At 33.3% G+C, this 22,276-nt stretch overlaps 1 protein-coding gene across 2 annotated transcripts in view; it reads right to left on the bottom strand.

The window, feature by feature from the left end:
• The window catches only part of SPAG16 (sperm associated antigen 16), a 1,016,770-nt gene that overhangs the window by 985,547 nt on the left and 8,947 nt on the right, over nt 1-22,276 (bottom strand). For both annotated transcript variants that reach the window (XM_042950045.1, XM_042950046.1), the window contains exons 2-5: nt 21,319-21,365; nt 20,060-20,155; nt 16,822-16,940; nt 10,514-10,651 (exon numbers count right to left, since the gene is read on the bottom strand). In XM_042950045.1, the coding sequence (XP_042805979.1) occupies nt 10,514-10,651; nt 16,822-16,940; nt 20,060-20,155; nt 21,319-21,365 (400 nt within the window). The remainder of the gene's footprint in view (nt 1-10,513; nt 10,652-16,821; nt 16,941-20,059; nt 20,156-21,318; nt 21,366-22,276) is intronic.

Raw genomic sequence — 22,276 nt, 5'->3', positions numbered from 1 at the left:
TTACTCTAAAAATTATTTTTAAGTTTCTTTATTTATTTATTTAGAGCACAAGCTGGGGAGGGGAAGAGAGAGAAGGGGACAGAGGATCCAAAGCAGGCTCTGTGTTGACAGCAGAGAGCTGGATGCAGGGTGCAAACTCACAAACTGTGTGATCATGACTGGAGCCAAAGTTGGACGCTTAACCCACTGAGCCACCCAGGCGCTCTAAAAATTATTAAAAGCTTAACAAAGCTTAACAAAAGCTTAACAAAAAGTCAAAATGTTAACAGCACACATTCACTTAAGTCCCTCCTATTTGTCACACATAGGCCCTGGGGGCTACACTCTCTATGATATGGAGTTCACAAAATAACAACAAAGTATATACATTAGATAACTAGATGCAAAAGGTATAAATTTCAATCTCCCTCATAAATATACAGTATTAAGTTAAGGACAGTCTAAATAAATGAAGGGATATACCATGTAAATAGAAGACTAAAATTTATAAATACATCAATCCTTAAAACTATATATGAATATGTAAATATATGTGTATGTACATAGACACACACTCACACACACACACACACACACACTCATTCTTCCCAATTCATGTTATAAATTCAACTCAAAATCAAACCCCCACCTTTCTACCGAAATTAACAAAGTGACTCTAAAATTTATATGGAAATACAAAGGACCTAGAATAGCCAAATTATCTTTAAAAAAAGAACAAAGCTATAGGACTAACACTACTTGACCTCAAGAACTTACCTAAAGCTACAGTAATCAGGAGTGTGGTAACAGAATAAAGACAAATAAGTAGATAAATGAAACAGAAAAGAATCTAGAAATAGACCCACAATTATAGGGTCAAGTAATTTTCAATAAATATGCCAAAGAAATTCAGGGATGGATGAAAATTTTTTAAGAATGGTGCTGGAACAATTGGATATTCTTATAAAAAAGAAAATTAACCTGTAGCTCCTGCCTTACACCATATACAAAAATGAATGATAGATATAAACTGAAATAAAAATTCTAAATCTTTAAAGGTTTTAGAAGAAAGCACAGAATAATATCTTTCAGACCTGGGAGTAGGCATTGGTATCGCAGACAAAATATCAAAAGCAATACTATAAAAAAATTAATTAGACTTCATCAAAATTTAACACTTCTGCTCACCCAAAGACACCATAAAGAAATTAAGTGAAGCCACAAACTGGGAGAAAATATTCACAATATTCTGATAAAAGATTTGTATGCATAATATGTAAAGAACATTTACAACTCAACAATAAGACAAACAATTCAACTAAAAATGGGCAGGACTTACACAGAAAGCAGGAGAAATGAACAGCCAATAATTATACATACACACACACACACACACACACACACACACACACAAACACATTCAACACCATTAAGTATTGGGAAGTACATATCAAAACCATAAAAAGCCGCTACTATACAATTACAAAAATGGCTAAAATAAAAAACCTTAATGAAACTTAATGTTGGTGACAATGTGGGGCAACTAGAACTCTCATATATTGCTACTGAGAATTTAAAATGATCCAACTGAATGTTGGAACATGGACTGTCGATTTCTTATAAATATGCACTTATCCTAAACCAAGTCTAGAAATCCCACGCCTAAGTTTTTAACCAAAAGAAGAAGACACATTCCCATAAGAAGACATACACAAGTCTTCATAGTAGTATTATTCACTAGGGACCACATTTGGAAACGATCTAGTAGAAAAAGAGTAAACAAAATGTGGTATACATCACACAAAAGAATACTACATAGCAATAAAAGGGGAAAATTACTGATAAATTCAAAAATCATACACATATTTTACAGAGTTTATGCTGAGTATAAGACACCAAACACAAATAAATGCGCATTCTATGATTCCATTTATGAAATTCTCAAACAGGCAAACTGGTCAAATATCAGAATACTGATATATCAAAACACTGATTGCAGGGGCAGAGATGCAAGGGACATGCAGAAAGGACACAGAAATCTCTGGGTAGATAGGAATGTTCTATATTAAGATGGGTATGGAGGTCACAAAACTATCTGCCAAAATTCTGTAGCTACGACTTGTACATTTTAATTTATGTAAATTGTAACTCAAAAAAAGAATTGTAAAAAGGAAGATATTAAGTGGGTGCAGGGTGGGGTGTGGGGAGGGATAGAGATGAAATAACAACAGCAGAAAGATGCTAAGTGTTGAAACTAAGAGGCCCATGAGGTTCATTATTCTATCTTGACTTTCTAAATGCTTGATATTTTTTCAGAATTAGAAGGTTATTATATGTAAATAAATAAATTGCTGTGTACCAGCCTTCTAGAAGAAATCCCACTTTTGGTTGTTTATTCAGTGTTGCTGCTATTGCTAATAAGGTTGACAAAGATAATGATGATGATGCTATTCTACCTACTTAATATATATCGTATACCAGGTACTATGTTCATTATCCTGTAATGGGTAAGTCAGGTACAATTGTTGCCTTCATCAAGTTTACAGGAGTATTGAGAAAATTAACAAGGAAATACAATATAATATACAATACAAACTCAGATAGCCATAAACTGTAGTGAATGTCATGAAAGAAAGAAAGGGTGCTGTCATGCAGAATACTGGTTTAATCTTTATTGAGCACTGACCATGTAATAGGCATTGTGCTAAACACTTTTAAATTATTCCCCTCAGGGAAAGATAATATCAATCTATTTACATAAGATGAAAATGACTGATAATTATATTATTATATCTAATAAAGGGTAGAGCATCATATATTTGTGTTGCTCTATCCACAATACCTGATCTGATATCAATGTCTGTTCTAAACCAAAATCTGAGTGGGGTTAGTAATGCTGAGTTTGATAACAGCAAATACTGTATTTTCAAGAACCTAAATGTACCATAAAATTTTGTTTGATTTCATTATTATTCTGCTGTAGCCAGATAAGTCAACCTACAAGAAGGTTATGCAGGGTATAATGTATTCCCTATTTCCATCATGTCCCTCCATCCAGTCTATTTTCCAACAAAAACAAGCTCACATGCTTTTCTTCAAAACTATCCATCGGCCTCACATCTCGCTCAGAGGGGAAAAAGCAAAGTTCTAACAAAGGCCTGTACCAATTGCCCCTGGTTCTAGTCACTACGGTCTCCTTACTAGTCCCCTAACAAACCAAGCCATGCTCACCATAGGTTCTCTGTACTTCCTCTTCTCTCTGCCTGAAATTCCCTTTTCCCAAGTTTAGACAAGACCTTCTCCCTCAGTTTCTTCAGATATCAGACAGGACTTCCCTCACCACCCTATATAAAACTGCACCCCATTTATCTCTACCAGATTCACGCATGTTACTTTTCTTCATAGAGTTTACCATCACATGTTATATGTGTTACAATACACATGTAGTTAGTGGCTATCTTATTAGACAGAACAGCCTTAGAGAGTATTAGTAGTGCAGAGATAGGAAATGGCGGCGGGGGGCAGGCGGGGAGGAAGCCTCTCACTGAGTGAGTAGAAGAGGTAGAACATCATGCCGTCACAGAAAGTGAAGGAATAGAAGAATGAAATAGGATGAACAGTTGAGTAGAATAGGTGTGGTGGAAGTCAGACTACAGGATATTAAAGTACAAGTACAATGAGGCTTTAGGAGTAAACCATCCAACTGAGAATATTTTCAATGTCTACATTATGAGAAGGTGACATAAAGCACTAGTCAAGATATAAAACAAGATTAAGCAAACAGGTTCTTAATTAATAAAACTTGTAATAGCTTTTGTGGACCTCAGACTGAGGTGAATATTGTACCATGTCAACTACCAGGTAAAACAAGGTTTATGAAATAGTGTCAACTGTAAATGATATGATAATTCCAAGCGATGCTTTCTAGTCTTCATTCAATGATCAACAACTCCTTAAATGTGTGGCAGGTTGCTTAAATTCTACCCCTGCATTTAAAATGACAATTGGAATTACATCAAAATAAACTATTGAAACTACATCAAAATAAAAAGGTTTGCACAGTGAAAGAAACCATCAACAACAACAAAAAAAGCAATCAACTGAAATGGAGAAGATATTTGCAAATGATATATCCAATAGGAGGTTAATATCCAAAATATATGAAGACCTTATACAACTCAACACCAATTTTGAAATGAGTAGACAAGCTGACATTTTTCCGAAAAAGACATACAAATGTCCAACAGACATGTGAAAAGATGATCTACATCAGTAATCATCTGGGAAATTCCAATCAAAATTACAATGAGATATCTATTACCTCACACCTGTCAGAATGGCTAGTATGAAAAACAAAAGAAACAAATGTTGGCAAGGATGTAGAAAAAAAGGAACCCTCATGCACTGTTGGTGTAAATGTAAATTGGTGCAGCCACTATGGAAAAGAGTATAGAGGGTTCTCAAAAATTAAAAATTGAAATACTATATGATCCACAAATTCCACTACTGAGTATTTACCCAAAGAAAATGAAAACACTAATTCAAAAAAATAAATACACCCCTATGTTTACTGCAGCATTACAATAGCCAAGATATGGAAGCAACCTAAAGTGTCCATTGATAGACAAATGGATAAGGAAGATGTGATATTCTCTCTCTCTCTCCCTCTCTTTCTCTCTCTCTCACACACACACACACACACACACACACACACACACACACAAATATTATGCAGCCATAAAAAGGATGAGATCTTGTTCTTTGCAACAACATGAATGGATCTAGAGGGTATTCTGCTAAGTGAAATAAGTCAGAGAATGAAAAACACCATATGATTTCACTCATATGTGGAATCTAAAAAACAAGACAAATGAATAAACAAAAAGCATAATTAGACCTATAAATACAGAGAACAAATTGATGTTTGCCAGAAGTTAAGGGAGGTGGAGGGGAGGGGAGGATGGACAAAATAGATGAAAGAAAGTGGTAGATACAGGCTTCCAGTTATGGGATGAATAAGTCACACAAATAAAAGGCACAGCATACAGCATAAAGTCAATGATATAATGGCAACAGATGGTAGCTACATTTGTGGTGAACATAGCATAACATATACAGGTTGAATCACTATGTTGGTTCAAGTGAATCACACCTGAAAATAATGTAACAGTGTGTGTCACAAATAAAAAAAAATATTTAAAATTTTAGCAATCTAGAGCCATGAATTAAAGCTCATTTGAGAAAATAAAAACTTTTCCCTATGTTCTTGTAGCTAAAAACACCTGCAGATTAAAAGTGAAGGGATGGAGAAAACTTTATCCGCAAATAGATGTCCAAAGAAAGCCAGAGTAGCAATGCTTAATATCAGACAAACTCGACTTATTTGTTCTTGTATTGTTTTTATCCTGCTTTGGTATCAGGGTAGTACTGGTCTCACAGAATGATTTGGAATGTGTTCCCTCTATTCTGTTATTGTAAGATTTTGATAAAGATTGTCATTATTTTTTTTTTTTTTAATGTTTGGTAGAATTCACCAACAAAACCAACCAAGTGGCCTTGCAGTTTTCTTTGCTGGGAAATTTTTGATTCCTAATTCAACTTTCATTCTTGTTATTAGTCTAAGAAGATTTCCTACTTCTTGGATACAAGATTCATGATTGAATCATGGTAACTTGTTTGTTTTTAGGGACTATTTTTTTCCATAAGTTATCTAAATCGTTAGTATATAATTGTTTGTAGGAATCTTTATCACAGTGCATATTTCTGTGATTAGCTCTTGTATTGTTTTCTATTCCATTTCTCATTTTGGTTTTTGAGTCTTTTTTTTTCTTAGTTAATACAGTTAAAGCATTGCCAATTTTGTTTTTGTTTTTTTTTAGAAAAACTGGTCATTACTTTCAATGTTATATAATTATACTGGTCTCTATTTTATTTCTGATTTTTGTTATTTCCTTCTATTAAATTTCAGCTAAGTTTCTTCTTTTTCTAGTACCTTGTGGTGTAATGTTGCTTATTTGAACTTTTTTTCTTAATACAAACATTTATAGCATAAATTTCACTCCAGCATCTGCCTTTGCTGTATCCCATAGATTTTGGAATATTGTGTTTTCTTTTTCTTTTGTTTTGAGAAATATTTTGATATGCCATTTGTTTTATTTGCCCCATTGTTTGTGCAGTACTGTGTTAATATTTACATATTAAATATTTAATATTTACATTGTAGATTTTCCAGCTTTGTTTTATTGTTGTACCATTGCAGTTGAAAAATAGACTTGGTATGATTTCAGTCTTCTCAAATTTGTAATATTTATTATGTTTCTTTTTTATGTGATTTAACCAGGGGACTTTTCTGTGTGTATTTGAAGAAAATGCGTATTTCTATTTTTCTTGGAGGGAATGTTTTATATATATCCTATAGAACCATGTATTCTGAAGTATTCAAGTAAAAAAAATGCTCTTGTTGAAAAAAAGTAATCATTACTTTAACTGAGGGCACACATTGAAAATAAAGCATATCAGAGGGGAGGTGAGTGGGGGATGGGTGAAAGAGATGAAGCAGATTATGAGTACACGTATCATGATTAGCACTGAGTAATGTTGTACAGAATTGTTGAATGACTATATTGTATACCTGAAACCAACATAACACTGTATATTAACTACACTGGAATTAAAATTAAAAACTTAATTAAAAAAAGATATTAGAGGGGTGCCTGGGTGGCTCAGTCTGTTAAGCGTCCGACTTCAGCTCAGGTCATGGTCTCACAGTTCATGAGTTCGAGCCCCGCGTTGGGCTCTGTGCTGACAAAGTCTGGAGCCTCCTTCGGATTCTGTGTCTCCCTCTCTCTCTGCCCCTCTGCTGCTCATACTCTGTCTCTCTCTCTCAAAAATAAATAAATCATTAAAAATAAAATTTAAATAATAATAAGTTTCAAATAATGAGTTTCAAAATATGTTTAAGCAAGTGTAATAGTAGTAATTGTGTAAGAAATTGCATTTGGATGTTTTGCCTATTCTTTAACGTATTTAAAGTGGTCACAATAACCAAACACATGTAATTTAGAAAAAACTTTTAATGAAACTTAACTGATTGCAATACCTGTCAAAAGTTACAAAACAAAAGGATTTGTACAAGTTTATCTTATGTTTTTAATTTTTAATTGAGTATTAAAATATATGTGCAATAAATATAAAAAATAAAATAACAAGTGGTCCGTACTTTAATATAAAAGTACAGTTATATTCTCCTTTTTCAAGAAAGATTGTCAAACTACTATTTATATTATTACCCTAATGTAGCTAGTATATACTTTTACCTTTAATGTAACTATAAATACTTTTTAATAGTACATTTTCCCCTTTAAAACACCTCTGTGTAAAGAAATTTTCCAGCTATTTCTAAAACTTTTTTTTTATCAAGGTATAATTTGTACATAACATTGTACCAGTTTCAGGTGTACAACACAATGATTCATATTTGTATATAGTGTAAAACAACCACAATAAGTATAGTTAACATTCATCACCATACATACATATATATACCATACATGAAACTATATTTTATATAAGACAATCCGCATTTGTAGCAAGATAGGGAAAACCTCAGTTCTAAAATTGGAATTGCTTACAACAGAGAAAAAGACCATTTTTTTTAGGTATAGCAATTCAAATGATATTTTAGAGTGAAATATTTCCCTTCTCATGTCTTCCTTTATGCTTCATCATTACCGAATTTCAAAAATATTAATGATGTGATGATTAAAAAAATCCAAGGATGACAGCCTTTAGAGATATTGATAATAATAACTGACATTTTCAAAGTACTTTGTGATTTACACAGTTCTTTAATATAGATTGTCTCATTTAATTATCACATCACTCCCTAGGAGTTAATAATATTATGTATAATTACTCCCAGTTTAACAATAAGAAAACTGAGTTAATAAGTAGCAGAATAATGGAAGCCAGGTATTTGAACCTTAAGTTTGATACTCTTTCCATGGCAACTCTCTTCTCCAGATAAATATTAACCTTATAGCTACATGATTTCTCTAACTTTTCTAGATACATCATTAAATGCTACCAGTATTATCAGGACAATATATAACATATCTGTAAGCCCAACTCTTTTTACATACTAAATATTCTTATTAGAAAAAAATATTTAACATCTACACTTACCTTGCCTCAAAAAATAGCTTTAAGGGGCGCCTGGTGGCTCAGTAGGTTGAGTGCCTGGCTCTTGACTTCAGCTTAGGTCATGATCTCATGGTTTGTGAGACTGAGTCCTGTGTTGGGCTTTACACTGTGAGCACAGAGTATGCTTGGGATTCTCCCTCTCCTTCTCTCCACCCCATCCCCTCGCCCCTCCTCTCTCTCAAAGTAAATAAAAACATTTTTAAAAAATCTTTAAAAAATAAGTTAAAAGAAAGAAGTAGCTTTAATCCCGAAAAGGAAAACTTTAGGGTAAATTCTATAAAGGGAATCCCACATTTATTACTAATTCCTATTGGAAAAATACCTTCAAAAGTCAAATTGAAAAACCTGTGTGATAAAACATTACAATTTGGGGCAAACTTGTAGTAAGACAGTAGTAGTTGGTAATATTTACAAAACATTTTCTAAGAATATATCCAAAAATTAGGTGCCATGAAAGTACAAAGTACTTAATATTCACTCAATGACATAAATATTAGGAATCTACTAAGGGTCAGGCATCTTTCCTTCAAATTTTTCATGTCAAGTAGATTAAAGCAAATAAATATTTTTCTTTTCTAATCTGTTAAAGTTTAATTATATCAAATAAGATAGATTTGAGAGAGAATCAGAAGCCATTGAAACTAAAATTACACTTTAATAAATATAGCAAATCTTATATACATTTAGTAATCTGATATTTTAGTAAACACAAACAAGAAACAGATTTCATTTGAGTGATATCTGTTTAGATTATGAGCTAATAATTTGCAAAGGTAATAGTTTATATGGTTTTGATTATAGCTATTAAATATGATATTCAATAATAAACCAGTGATCAACAATGGTTATTTAATGTCACTATGGCAAAACTCATTGAACAAAGAGATTCTATCTATTCAAAGGAAAATTAGCAAACTCAAGCAATAATTCAAAGGAGATCAGGAACTGAAACAGTATGCCAAGCATCACTCTGAAAAATTTGCTGTGTCAAATTCCCAGTGCATCCATTAGGTGTCTATACAATAACACAGTGAGCAGCAGGGCCAATAGTGCAAACCACTTCTGAGAAATGAACTAAGAATAGAGAGAATGCTGGTTCTAGTGACTTATCATTCCATGGATCATCATACACTTCTCTCTAAAACATAAAATATCAAACAGTATACCCATAGATAGTATGAAATTTGTACAATGTGTAAAAACTTTCTATGAGTGTAAATAGTAAGTGAATAAATGATCATAAAAATTATTTTATTCTTTTATTCACCACGACCTTTTTTTAATTTTATTTATTTACTTACTTTGAGAGAGAGAAAGAAAGAAAGAACATGACCAGGGAAGGGGCAGAGAGAGAGGGAGAGGGAGAGAATCCCAAGCTGGTCCACACACGACACAGGGCTCGAACTCACAAACCATGAGATCATGACCTAAGCCAAGAGTCATATGCTTAACCAACTGAGCAACACAGGCACCCCTCACCACCACCTTTTTAAAAGTAGCTTATCTTAAAAATTTTCCTCACTTTGCAATACAAAGTTTTGTTTCTTTAAACTTTTTTACAAAGATTTTAAAATATTATGTTCCTGTATGGTAGTTCTACTTATCTAATGTTTGGTTTTAGTATGATTCTTTAACAGAGAAAACTGTATGTTTAATTAAAAAATGAACAAAGCATGAACTTTCTCTACTTCATATCTAAGCATTGATTTTCCATCTAATATCATCTTAGATGAGTAGATTCATCCCTAGTCAACACATTCACATATGTATCTTTGCCAGAATAACAGTGCTTATCTAAATTTGTTCGCCAAAACTGCATGTCTTTCTATAATTTTAGAAAGAAAGATTTGGCTTCTGTCAAGTTTCTTCTCTATGCATAAATTCACGCTAGGAGATTATAAAATAGCAGTTTCCTTTGGGGAATTTTCAAATACTAAAATTTCTCTAGCGAGAAATACACTATCTCCTTCCTTCCTCTCTGCCTTCTATAAATTTACTATAATTTCAGAGATTAGCTTATCCTCATAGGGGAAGATTTCACAAACCATGAAAAGACTATGAAAAACATAAGAAAGTGAATGCCACATAATAAATTAACATCTCCTATACAACTCCCTGCATTCAACTCTTGCTAGTGGGTTGCAATTGTGAGAGTTCTGATCAGTTCAATTAACTTGCTAGTGAAGCCTGTCACATTCTTTCTAACTAGAATTTAAATAGAATTCAGTTCAGAATTAAAGCTCTGGTACATTAACCACGTGTTAGCTTCATTCAGCTCTTTACTTCTATTTGGTCCAAAAGAAAAAAAAAAGTCATTTAAAAATTAACATACTCAGCTGCCTGTTTGTAGTGTTTCAAGTCTTTCTTCAAATTTTTGTTCTCATTTTCTAAAAGCATATTCTGGGTGTAGACATCTGGAACATTCCCAAGATCTCTAAGTTCAGTTAGTCCCTTCTGTATTAACTCATACCTAGGATAAAATCAAACAAAAGGTTTTATGTTGTTGCTTTCTACTAAATTGGTTTAATTTATGTATAATTCAAAAAGTTCTCCTAGGGGATATTTATAGAATTGATTTGTGGCATTAATTTTATAAATTAAAATGTCCACATTTACAATATATATTTAAAATAACAAATAATTAGTTGCTAGGTACTCATATCATCATAGTACATAAAACATAACCAAACATCTCATATGTTCCAGGCACTAAGTCACTAATTCACTAACACTGGTGAAATTAACAAAATGGTCCAAGCCCCCATCTGTTCTGGTGTGGATAGTGATATGTTCCATGAAGTAAAATAAAGCAGGATAAGAGGGATAGAGAGACTAAGATAGAGACTGATGGGGGTGTTTGTGCTATTTTACATAGGATGAACACAGAAAGTATGATTGGTAAAGTGATATTTGAGCAGAGAACTAAAAGAAATAAAGGACTAAGTCATGTAGATATGAAGGGGAAGAGCATTATTGGCTGACAGAAGAGTAAATGTAAAGCCCTGAGAAAATGAGATGCTTGACATGTACCTTAAAAAGCAAAAAGCCAGAGCAAGGGAGAGAGTGGTGAAAAATGGGTCAGGAAGACAGCAGGGAGCCAGAGAGAAAAATATGATTTTACTTGAATCAGATTGAAGCCATTGGAAGGCTTTGAGAAACAAGTTACACTGATCAGATTTATGTTTAAAAGGATTAGTCTGGCATCTCTTTGAAGAAACTAACTCTACAGGAGCAAGACTAGAATCAGAGATGCTGGTTTGGAGCCTGTTGCAATAGTTCAAAAGAGCAACAACGGTGGCATAAACAAAGTTGGTAGCAGTAGAGATTATGAGAAACAGGTCCCTTCTGAACAGGGTGTAAAACCGGGGCCAACTTATTGGTGAAGCCAAAAAAAAATTTTCTTATGAGTCAGCTGCCACGCATTGGTTAAAAAAGTGGTCAAAGATGACTCCACGGTTTCTGGTGGAACAACAAACATCCATTTATGAAGATGGGAATGAATGCAGTAGGAATTGGGTGATTGGAGAAATAAAGGAATTGCTTTTATTCATATTAAATGCAACATGAATATATTGCAAGTGAAGATAAATACTGGGAATAAATGTCAAGAGTTCAGGGAAAAAGTCAGGACATGGAATTCAAACGTGGGAATCATCAGTAAAGAGATACTATTTAAAGTTACAAGACTGTTGTTGAAAGTGCTGCTATAAACACTGGGGTACAAGTGCCCCTATGCATCAGTACTCCTGTATCCCTTGGGGCAATTCCTAACAGTGCTATTGCTGGGTCATAGGGGAGATCTATTTTTAATTTCTTGAGGACCTCCACACTGTTTTCCAGAGCGGCTGCACCAGTTTGCATTCCCACCAACAGTGCAAGAGGATTCCTGTTTCTCCACATCCTCTCCAGCATCTATAGCCTCCTGATTTGTTCATTTTAGCCACTCTGAATGGCGTGAGGTGATATCTCAGTGTGGTTTTGATCTGCATTTCCCTGATGAGGAGTGACATTGAGAGGGACGGAGCCAAACCATAAGAGACTCTTAAAAACAGAATAAACTGAGAGTTGATGGGGGTGGGAGGGAGGGGAAAGTGGGTGATGGGCATTGAGGAGGGCACCTGTTGGGATGATGAGCACTGGATGTTGTATGGAAACCAACTGGACAATAAATTTCATATAAAAAATAATAAATAAACAAATACAGAAGATTTAAAAAAATAAAGTCATAAGACTGGACAAGGCCAGCTAGGGCATGACTATAAACAGAGAAGTAAAGAAGTCCCTGGACTGTTTCAAGATTGGGAAGAGAAAGAAAGACTACCAACTAGAGACTAAGACAGACAAGGGCTAGTGAAGTAGTGGGTGAATATGAGAGCACCGTTGCTCTCAAACCAAGTGAATAAAGTGTTCCAAGAAGGAAGAAATGAACAACAGTGACAAATGCTGAAAACAGACTGAATAAAGAGGAGTACTAAGAATCAGTCACTGAATTTGGCAATGTGCAGCACTGAAAAAACTTTCAGCACAGTCATGGAGACAATAGTGCACCCAGAGTAGGTATAAGACTAGGACATGAGGAACTGGTAGTAAACTCTTTCAAGGAGACATACTGTAAAGTGGAGCCTAGGAAATCAAGATTATCCTATAAAAAGGATGTGGAGTTCAGGGTGTTTTTTGTCTTCCACTTTTTTAAAAATATAAAAAATATTATTGGACATCTATATGCTTATGGGAATGATCCAGCAGAGAGGGGAAAAGTTTACAATACAGAAAACAGAGGGGCCAATTGCTGAAGCAATGTCCTTGAACAGCTAAGAGGATCTGGGGTCCAGTGGACAACTGGAGGGATGGCCTTAGATGACAGTGTGCATGGCTCAGCTTCCGTGACAGGTGAGAAGCATGCCTGAGAACACAGGTGGCAAGCTAGTAAGTAGAGAGGGAGGCAGAGGTCATAGAATGTCTATTTTCTCAGTGACATAACGAACATCAGAGAATCATTTACAGATTTTTAAATAATTATAATTTTAATTATATGTATACATGTAGCAACTAATAAAGCTAAATAAAAAAGTATAAACACAGAAAAACATATCAGTAATAAAGTTATTAACAAAGAAATACCTACAAAGCTTGCTATATAGATGAGTTAAACATTTGTTTAAAAATGTTTAATTATCAGCATTTTTATGTTATAAATATTAATTTTATTAATATATTACACATTAATAGAAGCCCTGAAGAATACCCAAAGGGTTAAGATAATAGAATCAATATTAAGTCGGTCAAGTGTCTGACTTCATCTCAGGTTATGATCTCACGACTTGTGAGTTCAAGCCCTGTATCAGGCTCTGTGCTGACAGCTGTCTGTCTGTCTCTCTCAAAAATAAATAAACATTAAAATTTTCTTTAAAAAAAAGAATCAATATTAAGTAGTATTTGCCACAATTTATAAAACAACAAAATAGATAACAATTTAGTCATAAATTCACTACTTCATATGTATTTAGAATGTGATTTATACTTATCTCCAAAGAGAAGATATAAGGGTTGATTGAAGTATTAGCCCATGAAGTTTTTCTAACCATAAAATTGGTTTCCAGCAAGTTGCTTTATTTAACGCAGAAAAAAATCTTACTAAAGAAATCATTTCAGTAAGAAAAAAAAGTGGTATATAGTCCTTTTCTACATTAAATGTTATGTAAATAAATTAATATGTGGTAAAATAAATACAAATCAAGCATAACACATACTATATCATATATATCTTAGGACATTCAAAAATAATTTATCATGACAAATTTCTGTAATCTATATAAAAATGTCAAAGATGATTTAAACTCACTAATACTATTCTAATACTATAAGATCACTAGGAATCTTAATCTACAAATTCTAGAAATATATTTCTCAGTAAAACAAGCATTTTGTATATAAGATATTTTGTTTTTGTTTCAGATGTGTGTGTGTGCGTGTGTGTGTGTGTGTGTTAAAGAAATATCCTGGCCTTTTTATTTCTTCCTCTTTCTTCACTCACACTTAGAACAAGACTGAAAAGTGTTCAGATGGGGAAAAAAGATTGTTACATAACTATTAGGAACTGGAAATAAAATTGCCAACAGAACTGCCAAAAAAATTACTACCAATAAAATTACATCAATGGTCTTCACATTTACCATTAAGTCCATAAACTACTTAGAATTATATAGAAGTGGAGAATGTGCATGTATTTCAGGGAGAAAGTACATAGACTTTCATACAATTTGTCTATGGTGTAAGGCCCACTGTCACAAATGAGAAATAGTATGACAGAATTTCAGTAAACACATCAATAGTGTCATAAGAGTAAAGTTAGTTTTCCTTCATGATGGCACCCAAGGCATAGGATATAAAAGACAGGAAAACAGTAACCTAGATAATAACAAGCATCAAATGAGAATTTTTCCTCCATGTTTTCAGGGACAGTTACAGAAAATACTTACCAACAAAGACAAAATTCCATTAGCTACTGCTAACCCACAGTGCAAACAATTTGAGTTTCATATAAAAAAATCACTACTACACACACATACACACACAATCTTTTTGTGTGTGTGAACAGCCAGAAAATAGTTTAGAATTTGCAGAAAAAAAAAGAACTTTCTGGGCCATGTGTTCTCCACTGTGCTGTGACTAACAAACTGTGCTGTAGCATGAAAGCAGCCATACATAATACCTAAAAGAAAGGTCATGGCTATGTGCCAACAAAATTTTATTTACAAAACAGGGGCAGGCCAGATTTGTTTGCTGACCTTGGATTTAAAGAATTTACTGCAATTACTGTTTGAGGATTAAAAGGCCACAAGCCAAATTTTACTCCCAGGTTTTTTGGTGACTTTAAGGGTTTTTTGTGTTACAAACTAACAGTGAGGGAACCTTGTTTTGTCAACTTTTGTAAGATTAAATGAATTCAGAGCAACGAATACTACAAACATTTTTATCCATAATAAAAATGATAAAAAATATACTCTGTATTCTCATAGTCCTACTATTGCAGAATAGGTAAAAGTTTCTGATCAAAGTAAAAAATGTTTCATGTGAAGAAAAAATATCCAAGACTGTAATCTTATCACAAACAGCTTGTAAACTCATTACAAACTGACATCTAGGAATAAGGACACAATTATTTGAACCACAGTATCACTAAACAATATAATAAAGAGATACTTTATAAGAATCTTACTTTAAGATTGTAGTATTATACTAAATGGCACACTTACACAGGGGTCCTACACGTCCTAATTATATTGTAGTTTCCTAAAATTTCATCTCAATTCAAATTGCTAAATCTAAAATGATAATATGACACAACAAGCACTTAACTGTTAAGAGTATACTTGGTTACAGATTTCTCAAAGGGAATCATTTCACACTTTGGCCTAGACAAACGTGCAAGTACTACGTCCTAACACATATTCTTAGGAGAAAAAAAGGAACTGAGCCACATTAATTTTTCATTTCATTAGTACTACAAATTAATCATCTACCTACTTTTACAAAAATGTATTTTCTAATACATTTGTAATTATTTCATAGGGCATTTTTATAAATATTATTCATGTAATTTCTAAATTTAACAGGAACACTATTTTTCTGCCATCAAACTTGCTGTTTCTTTAACTGTATTAATGAAAAATGGTTCTTTTCATTAAATGTATTAACTTTAGATATGCAATTTAAAATAATAAAACTAATTTCTTCTATCTACATGATCTCCATAGATCAGAACCAAAAAAAGCAGCAAATAAAAACTGCATCACAGTTGGATTAGTAGAAATTAAAAATTGCCCATATATTTATTTAAAATTAGGATTTAGCCCCCAAACACTATAAACATCTTTATTTATCATAGTATTCCCTTTCCATGATATGCAATGGCTTTTAAAGTTCAAACATATTTTTATATCCAATTATTTAATAATATTTCATTAAGGAATGTTAGGACTCTGAACACATGCCTGGTGACATTACTGCTGTAGCAAAGGAATAAAGACAGCATGCCTGATGATTTTCATACCCAATAAGTTATTAAAATTTTCAATTATAACAAGAAAATCTGCATTTAGACATCATGTGAAAATATAATTCTGCTTATTTCCAAATGAAGAAATATTTATATAAAAAGAATCAATCAGTTGTGTGAGTAGAGAAAGGCAGGCCATCATACTATAAGGAAAACAAGCAAAGTAGTACTCTTGGTAGGATATCTTAATGCAGAAAATAATACCCTTAATAATTATGCAGAACATATAGAAAACTATTTAATAAAAGACTTTGTTTTGTACAACCCCAGGAGATATTCCATTTTCTTGATTTTTGAAAATCACCCAAATATAAGAAAGATGTTTAATAAAAATCTCTTTTAAATTAATACCCTAATTATGTGAATGTGTGTGAATGTGTGTGAATGTGTGTGAATGTGTGTGAATGTGTGTGTGTGTGTGTGTATGTATGTAAGTCTAATGGTTTCGTTGGTGAGGCTGGGAAAAGTTTCCATCCATTTCAACCATTTTGCATAAGCTGAGCAACTTCAAGTCCTTTAAGACACTTAAAAGTGGACGTGTTAGCATTTCTAGAGAACTATTTATCCACATAATTGTTTACCATTCAGACTGAAAACAATCAAGAGTTCTGGTCATTCCCATTTTGATTAGGAAATTGCAGAGAAAGTCTTCTATTACTTCAGGTACTGGTTGCTTTGAAGGAAGGACTGTTTTCTGCTCCTGAAATTTAAATGTAAAATTATTTATTTTGAAAATATAAAATCATCACTAAGCTTTTGTTAAGTTTATTTATTTTCTTTTTTTAAATGTTTATTTACTTTTGAGAGAAAGAGAGAGAGAGAGAGAGACAGAGCATGAGTGGGGAAGGGGCAGAGAGAGAGGGAGACAGAATCCAAAGTAGGCTCCAGGTTCAGGGCTGTCAGCACAGAGCCCAACACGAGGCTGAAACCTACAAACCATGAGACCATGACCTGAGCCAAAGTCAGACAATTAACCGACTGAGCCACCCAAGCACCCCTGTTTATTTTGAGAGACAGAGAGACAGAGTGAGAGAGGACATGCCCACAGGTGCTAGCAGGAGAGGGGCAGAGAGAGAGGGAGAGAGAAAATCCCAACCAGGCTCTACATTCAACAGGGAGCCTGACATGGGGCTGGATCCTACAACCCTGGGATTGTGACCAGAGCAAAAATCAAGAGTCAGATGCTCAATTGACTGAGCCACCTAGGCACCCCTTTCAATAAGCTTTGATTACTGGTACTGAAAGGCTGTTAATTTATTCATTCACTTGTTCATTTTTTCATCTAATTTCTTTTTTAGTGCTATGCTTCAGGGACTATTTTAATCACTAAGAATAAAGCAGTAATGAAACTAGATAAGACTCAGTGTTCATACCTAATGGTCAAGTAGATGAAGACAGAAAATGAAAAACTAAATTAAAAATATATAATATGGCAGATGGCACTAAGTGCCTGGGAGAAAAAAAGCAGAGGATTGAAGGGCGGGAGAACCAAATGTATTAGAACACAGCCATGCTCATTTTTTACATATTGTCTATGGATGCTTTCATACACATGACAGAGGTGAATTGCAACAGAGATCTTACGGCCCTCAAAATCTAAAATATTTACTATATGATCCCAGAGAACATGTTTGCAGACCCCTAGACTAGAAAAGTGGAGATATTTCAGCAAGTGAGATATGAAATTAGAACAGCCATAAAAACTATTATGTCACATAAACCCATGTATAAAATAAAACAAATAATGGGTAAATTCTTAAAAATATCAACAGTATGGTTGCCCCCAGAGTGCATTTTCTTTTCATTGGCAAGAACTTATTAATCTAACTGCCAATCATTTAGACAGACAGATCTATTTTCATATATAGAAACCCAGAAGTAGACTTTCCTTCTTCATTGTCCTTCTTAACCTGGTCTTGATTACATACCAGATAAATGTTACATACCTAGTAATAGTTACATAGAAATGCAATGAGGAAAGAATCTCTGTTTCCCTAAAAATTTCTTTTCTTTTTTTAAATTTTAAGTTTATTTATTTATTTTGAGAGAGAAAGAGAAAGAGAGTGCGTGCAAGCAGGGGAGGGACAGAGACAGAGGGAGAGAGAGAGAATCCCGTCATTGTCAGCACAGAGCCCGATGCAGGGCTCGATCCCATGACCCACGAGATCATGACCTGAGCTGAAGTCAAGAGTCAGGCACTTAACCAACTGAGCCACCCAGGTTCCCCTAAAAAGTGCTTTTCAAAAGAGCTATGCATAACTTACTGCTGATCTTAATTACCAGTAGTTGCTACAACCTTCAAACAGTGATCAGTTGAAGCAAATTTGGTGGGCTACAGAAATTTCCTGACAAATTAATAGGGTTTTAAAATGAATTTTTTTAAAGCTCAAGTAGAATAATTTGTAATATCTTTCCTAAGGTCATTTTAAAAGATATTATTGAACAGTGTTGATTATATGCAGGACCCTACATCACACATGGAAGATGTCAAAGCAGCAGAATACAGCATCCCTGTCTTCAAGTCTTTGCATTACGGTGGAAATTTATATATAACTATTGGGTAAGGGTATAACACTGTTAGAAGGAGACATTCATTTTACAATAATAAATGATACCTTGGCATTTTTGGTCAATAAATTTGAAAATGATATTTAGAATGAGATGGAGGATAGTTGAAGGAATTGGAAACACAGGAGGAAAAGGACAGAGAGACTATACCTAATCTAGTTTCTAAAGATGTCTGTGAGCTCATGTTTTTATGTACATTTGTATGTATGGTCTGGTAGACTCCTGCCTTCTCGAATAGTATTTTCTTTCTATTTCTTCCTGAATACATGTGATACATATACTGTGAAACAGCCAAAGCAGAAATCCAACCACCTTAAAATGCCATGTTTCTTATACATGGAGACTTACAATCCTATCAACATATTATACACACATGCATACACATACATGTTCTAAGCTATAATGTGATCATAAATGTTTCTTTTAACTTTGCATATAATATTCACTCAACATATATTTGCTGAATGTCTCCCACATGCCAGGCACCATGAGAGGTGCTAGGTATTAAATTTGAATGAGATACTTCCCTATCTCAAGGAATGAAAGACTAGTTGAATAAAAACAACATATCCCCAGACCACCTGGGTGGCTCAGTTGGTTAAGTGTCTGACTCTTTACTTTGGCTCAGGTCATGATCTCACAGTTTGTGAGATGCAGCTCCACAACAGTCTCCCTCTCTCTCTGCCCCTCCCCCCATTCACATCTCTCTCTCTATCTCTCTCTCTCTCTCTCCTCCCCTCTCTCTCTCAAAATAAATAACTTAAAAAAATTCCCCTACCACATTCTTTAGTAAAATAGCTCATAAGAAAAAAAGTTGTAACATATTGAGCATCCCTATCAGATAAATATTTCCATGAAAAAAAAATCCACAGAATTTTGCAAAATACATTTTAGTATCTGTATCCAAAACCAAATTCTGTACATTAGAATTTAAAATCCTTGTTTTAATATCTGGTGAGATTAAACAGGCAGAGTTCTGAGGGAAGGTGTCATTTGTCATAAAGTTATGCAAGAGTAACCATGATGCGGAAAATGACAATCCAAAAAAGAAGAAATATGAATACTTACTTAAAGTTAAGGTGTGATGATAAAATCACAAGAGAAAAAGGCACAGCAAGGGATAGGACTGTATTTACTAAGTAAAGTACTTAAAGTTTAAATGACTTTCCAAATTTCACATTAAAGTCTCACTGCTAAACTACAGGCTGTGTTCAAACTACACAAACTATAGGTTGTGTTCAAAATTCTCACCAAAATCTGAGTATCTGTAGCCTGTTCTTGGACCATCTGAATTGCTTTTGCCAGATCTTCTTCACCTTCTGGAATGCTAAAATTGTCATCTGGTATCTAAATCAGAGAAAGAGTATAGAAAGAGTAAGCAGGAATATAAAAGTAACTTACTTCATTTCAGAAATAATTTTTCCTCATAAAATAAAGGATCACAAAAATAGACACCTTATGTAAGATGCCATGTAATTCTGAAGTTCTGTGACAAATGGATAACCAAGTAGGAAGCTTTCTGACTTCCTTGTAAACATCATCAATGTCACTTCTGATAAACTCGAGATCAGTTTATGGGCATCTGCTCTTATCTATAATGACAAATATAGTCTAACAACTCTGCGGAGAAAAAATGTAAGACCATTTCTTTTTCATAACTACAAGTAACTGCAAATCTCTAGTTTATTAAAAAAAACAAAACAAAATAAAATGAAGCTGAATGCCTGAATGTTATGCTCTTGGAAAAATGCAACAGACTCTAACTATGATAATAATGATGGTTAACATTCACTGTGTGCTTCTTACATGCTGATGAGTTTTATGTATCTTACATTAACTCCTTCAGTAATTTCATATGGCACATATTCATATTATCTCTATTTTACTAGTATAATAAAAAGTTATCTACTGTTTGTCCTTTTACTTGCTCAGGCCACAAATTGCCAGGCTTGCTTCCACAGTTTCACTTGCAGTGCCTATCCTTTAGGAGTGACTCTAGGTGCCACATCTCAGAAGGAACGATAGGTCCTATCCAAACAGTGAACGAAAGGAAAAATTTGAGGCAGGAACTACATTACACACAGAATTAGAGTTAAGCTGAAAGGAAGCAGGGGATCTGACCTACAGCCAGTAGTGGGAATCTGGAAAACCCATCCAAGAGCAGAATGGATGTTTGGGAAAGAATGCCTGCTGGACAGGCAAACTGTAGTAAGGATCCACAAGGCAGGGGATAAGGAGTTAACTTTGAAGCACAATTAACAGGAAACCAAAAGAGCCAGATGGATTAACCAATCTAAACTTTTAAACAGAACTTTCACACTTCACTCTTAACTAGCTGATATTAGCTAAATTTAGTTGAAAAACTAACATCTCTTAAGGAAAACAAAAAATAAAATAAAATAAAATAAAATAAAATAAAATAAAATAAAATAAAATAAAATAAAATAAAATGAATATTTCATAAGAATGACAATGAATTTACAAGTAAATACTTAAAATGAAAAAATTACCTCTTCATATTCATAATCATCTTCAGATGCCTCAGTTACGGTGACCTCTGAAATCATGTCAAGTTTCAATCTCAAGATATATGGGATAAAATGATTCATTTAAAATTGATTTGACATTAAAATTCGGTATTAGATCCATTTATCTCACTGAGTTGGTAAATGTAATATAAACTCTTTAAAATTACTCTTCCCCATATAACCTACAAATGTAGATATCTTAAAACAAAATATTTTTATTATTATTTTAAAGCATTGCTCTATAGAACCCAAACCTATAAAAAACTACATTCCCATACATCTATTTACTATCTAATGAGTTCCAACTTGATTGTAAGGCTTACAAAAATGTACATGGTATATATAATAAGATAGTATAGATTAGAAAGAGAAAAGAAAACTTATGGACATGAAAACTATGACAGTCAATTTTTTTATTTATCTCAAACTAATTTAAATTCTCAGAGCTCCAGAGTCATTCACAGTGCATTGTGACTTCTTAAAGTATTACGAATTTCTAAAAAGCACACCAATATCCACATATAAGTAAAAAACAGATTTCAATGTTTTCATAATAAAAATTACTTAAATATCTTCTATTTTTTATATATTTCAATTTTAAAATTAAATTTCATTCACAGGAAAGGCAGCCTAATTAAAGCAAAGTATACAGTAATCATAATTCAATGGTCCATAAAGTATCAAGAAATAAGCATTAAAATATCAATGGAAATGACTAGTAAAAAATTCTAACAGCATTGTTGTAAGACTTTCAAAAATCATAAGTTACTTTAATTATAAATGAAAACTTCAAGATAATGTTTAATTTTGAAAGAAATCAAAGCATATACCATTAACATTTTGTTGGTTGGTGGGTTTACATTTCTCTCCATATGTACAGATGGGATTATGCCAAGTTCATTCAAAATGTATGAAATTAAACACTTTAATGTATAGTAAT

The sequence above is a fragment of the Panthera leo genome, chromosome C1, assembly GCF_018350215.1.
Source record: "Panthera leo isolate Ple1 chromosome C1, P.leo_Ple1_pat1.1, whole genome shotgun sequence".
NCBI classification, from domain to species: domain Eukaryota; kingdom Metazoa; phylum Chordata; class Mammalia; order Carnivora; family Felidae; genus Panthera; species Panthera leo.
This window is presented reverse-complemented; position numbering and strand designations above follow the sequence as displayed.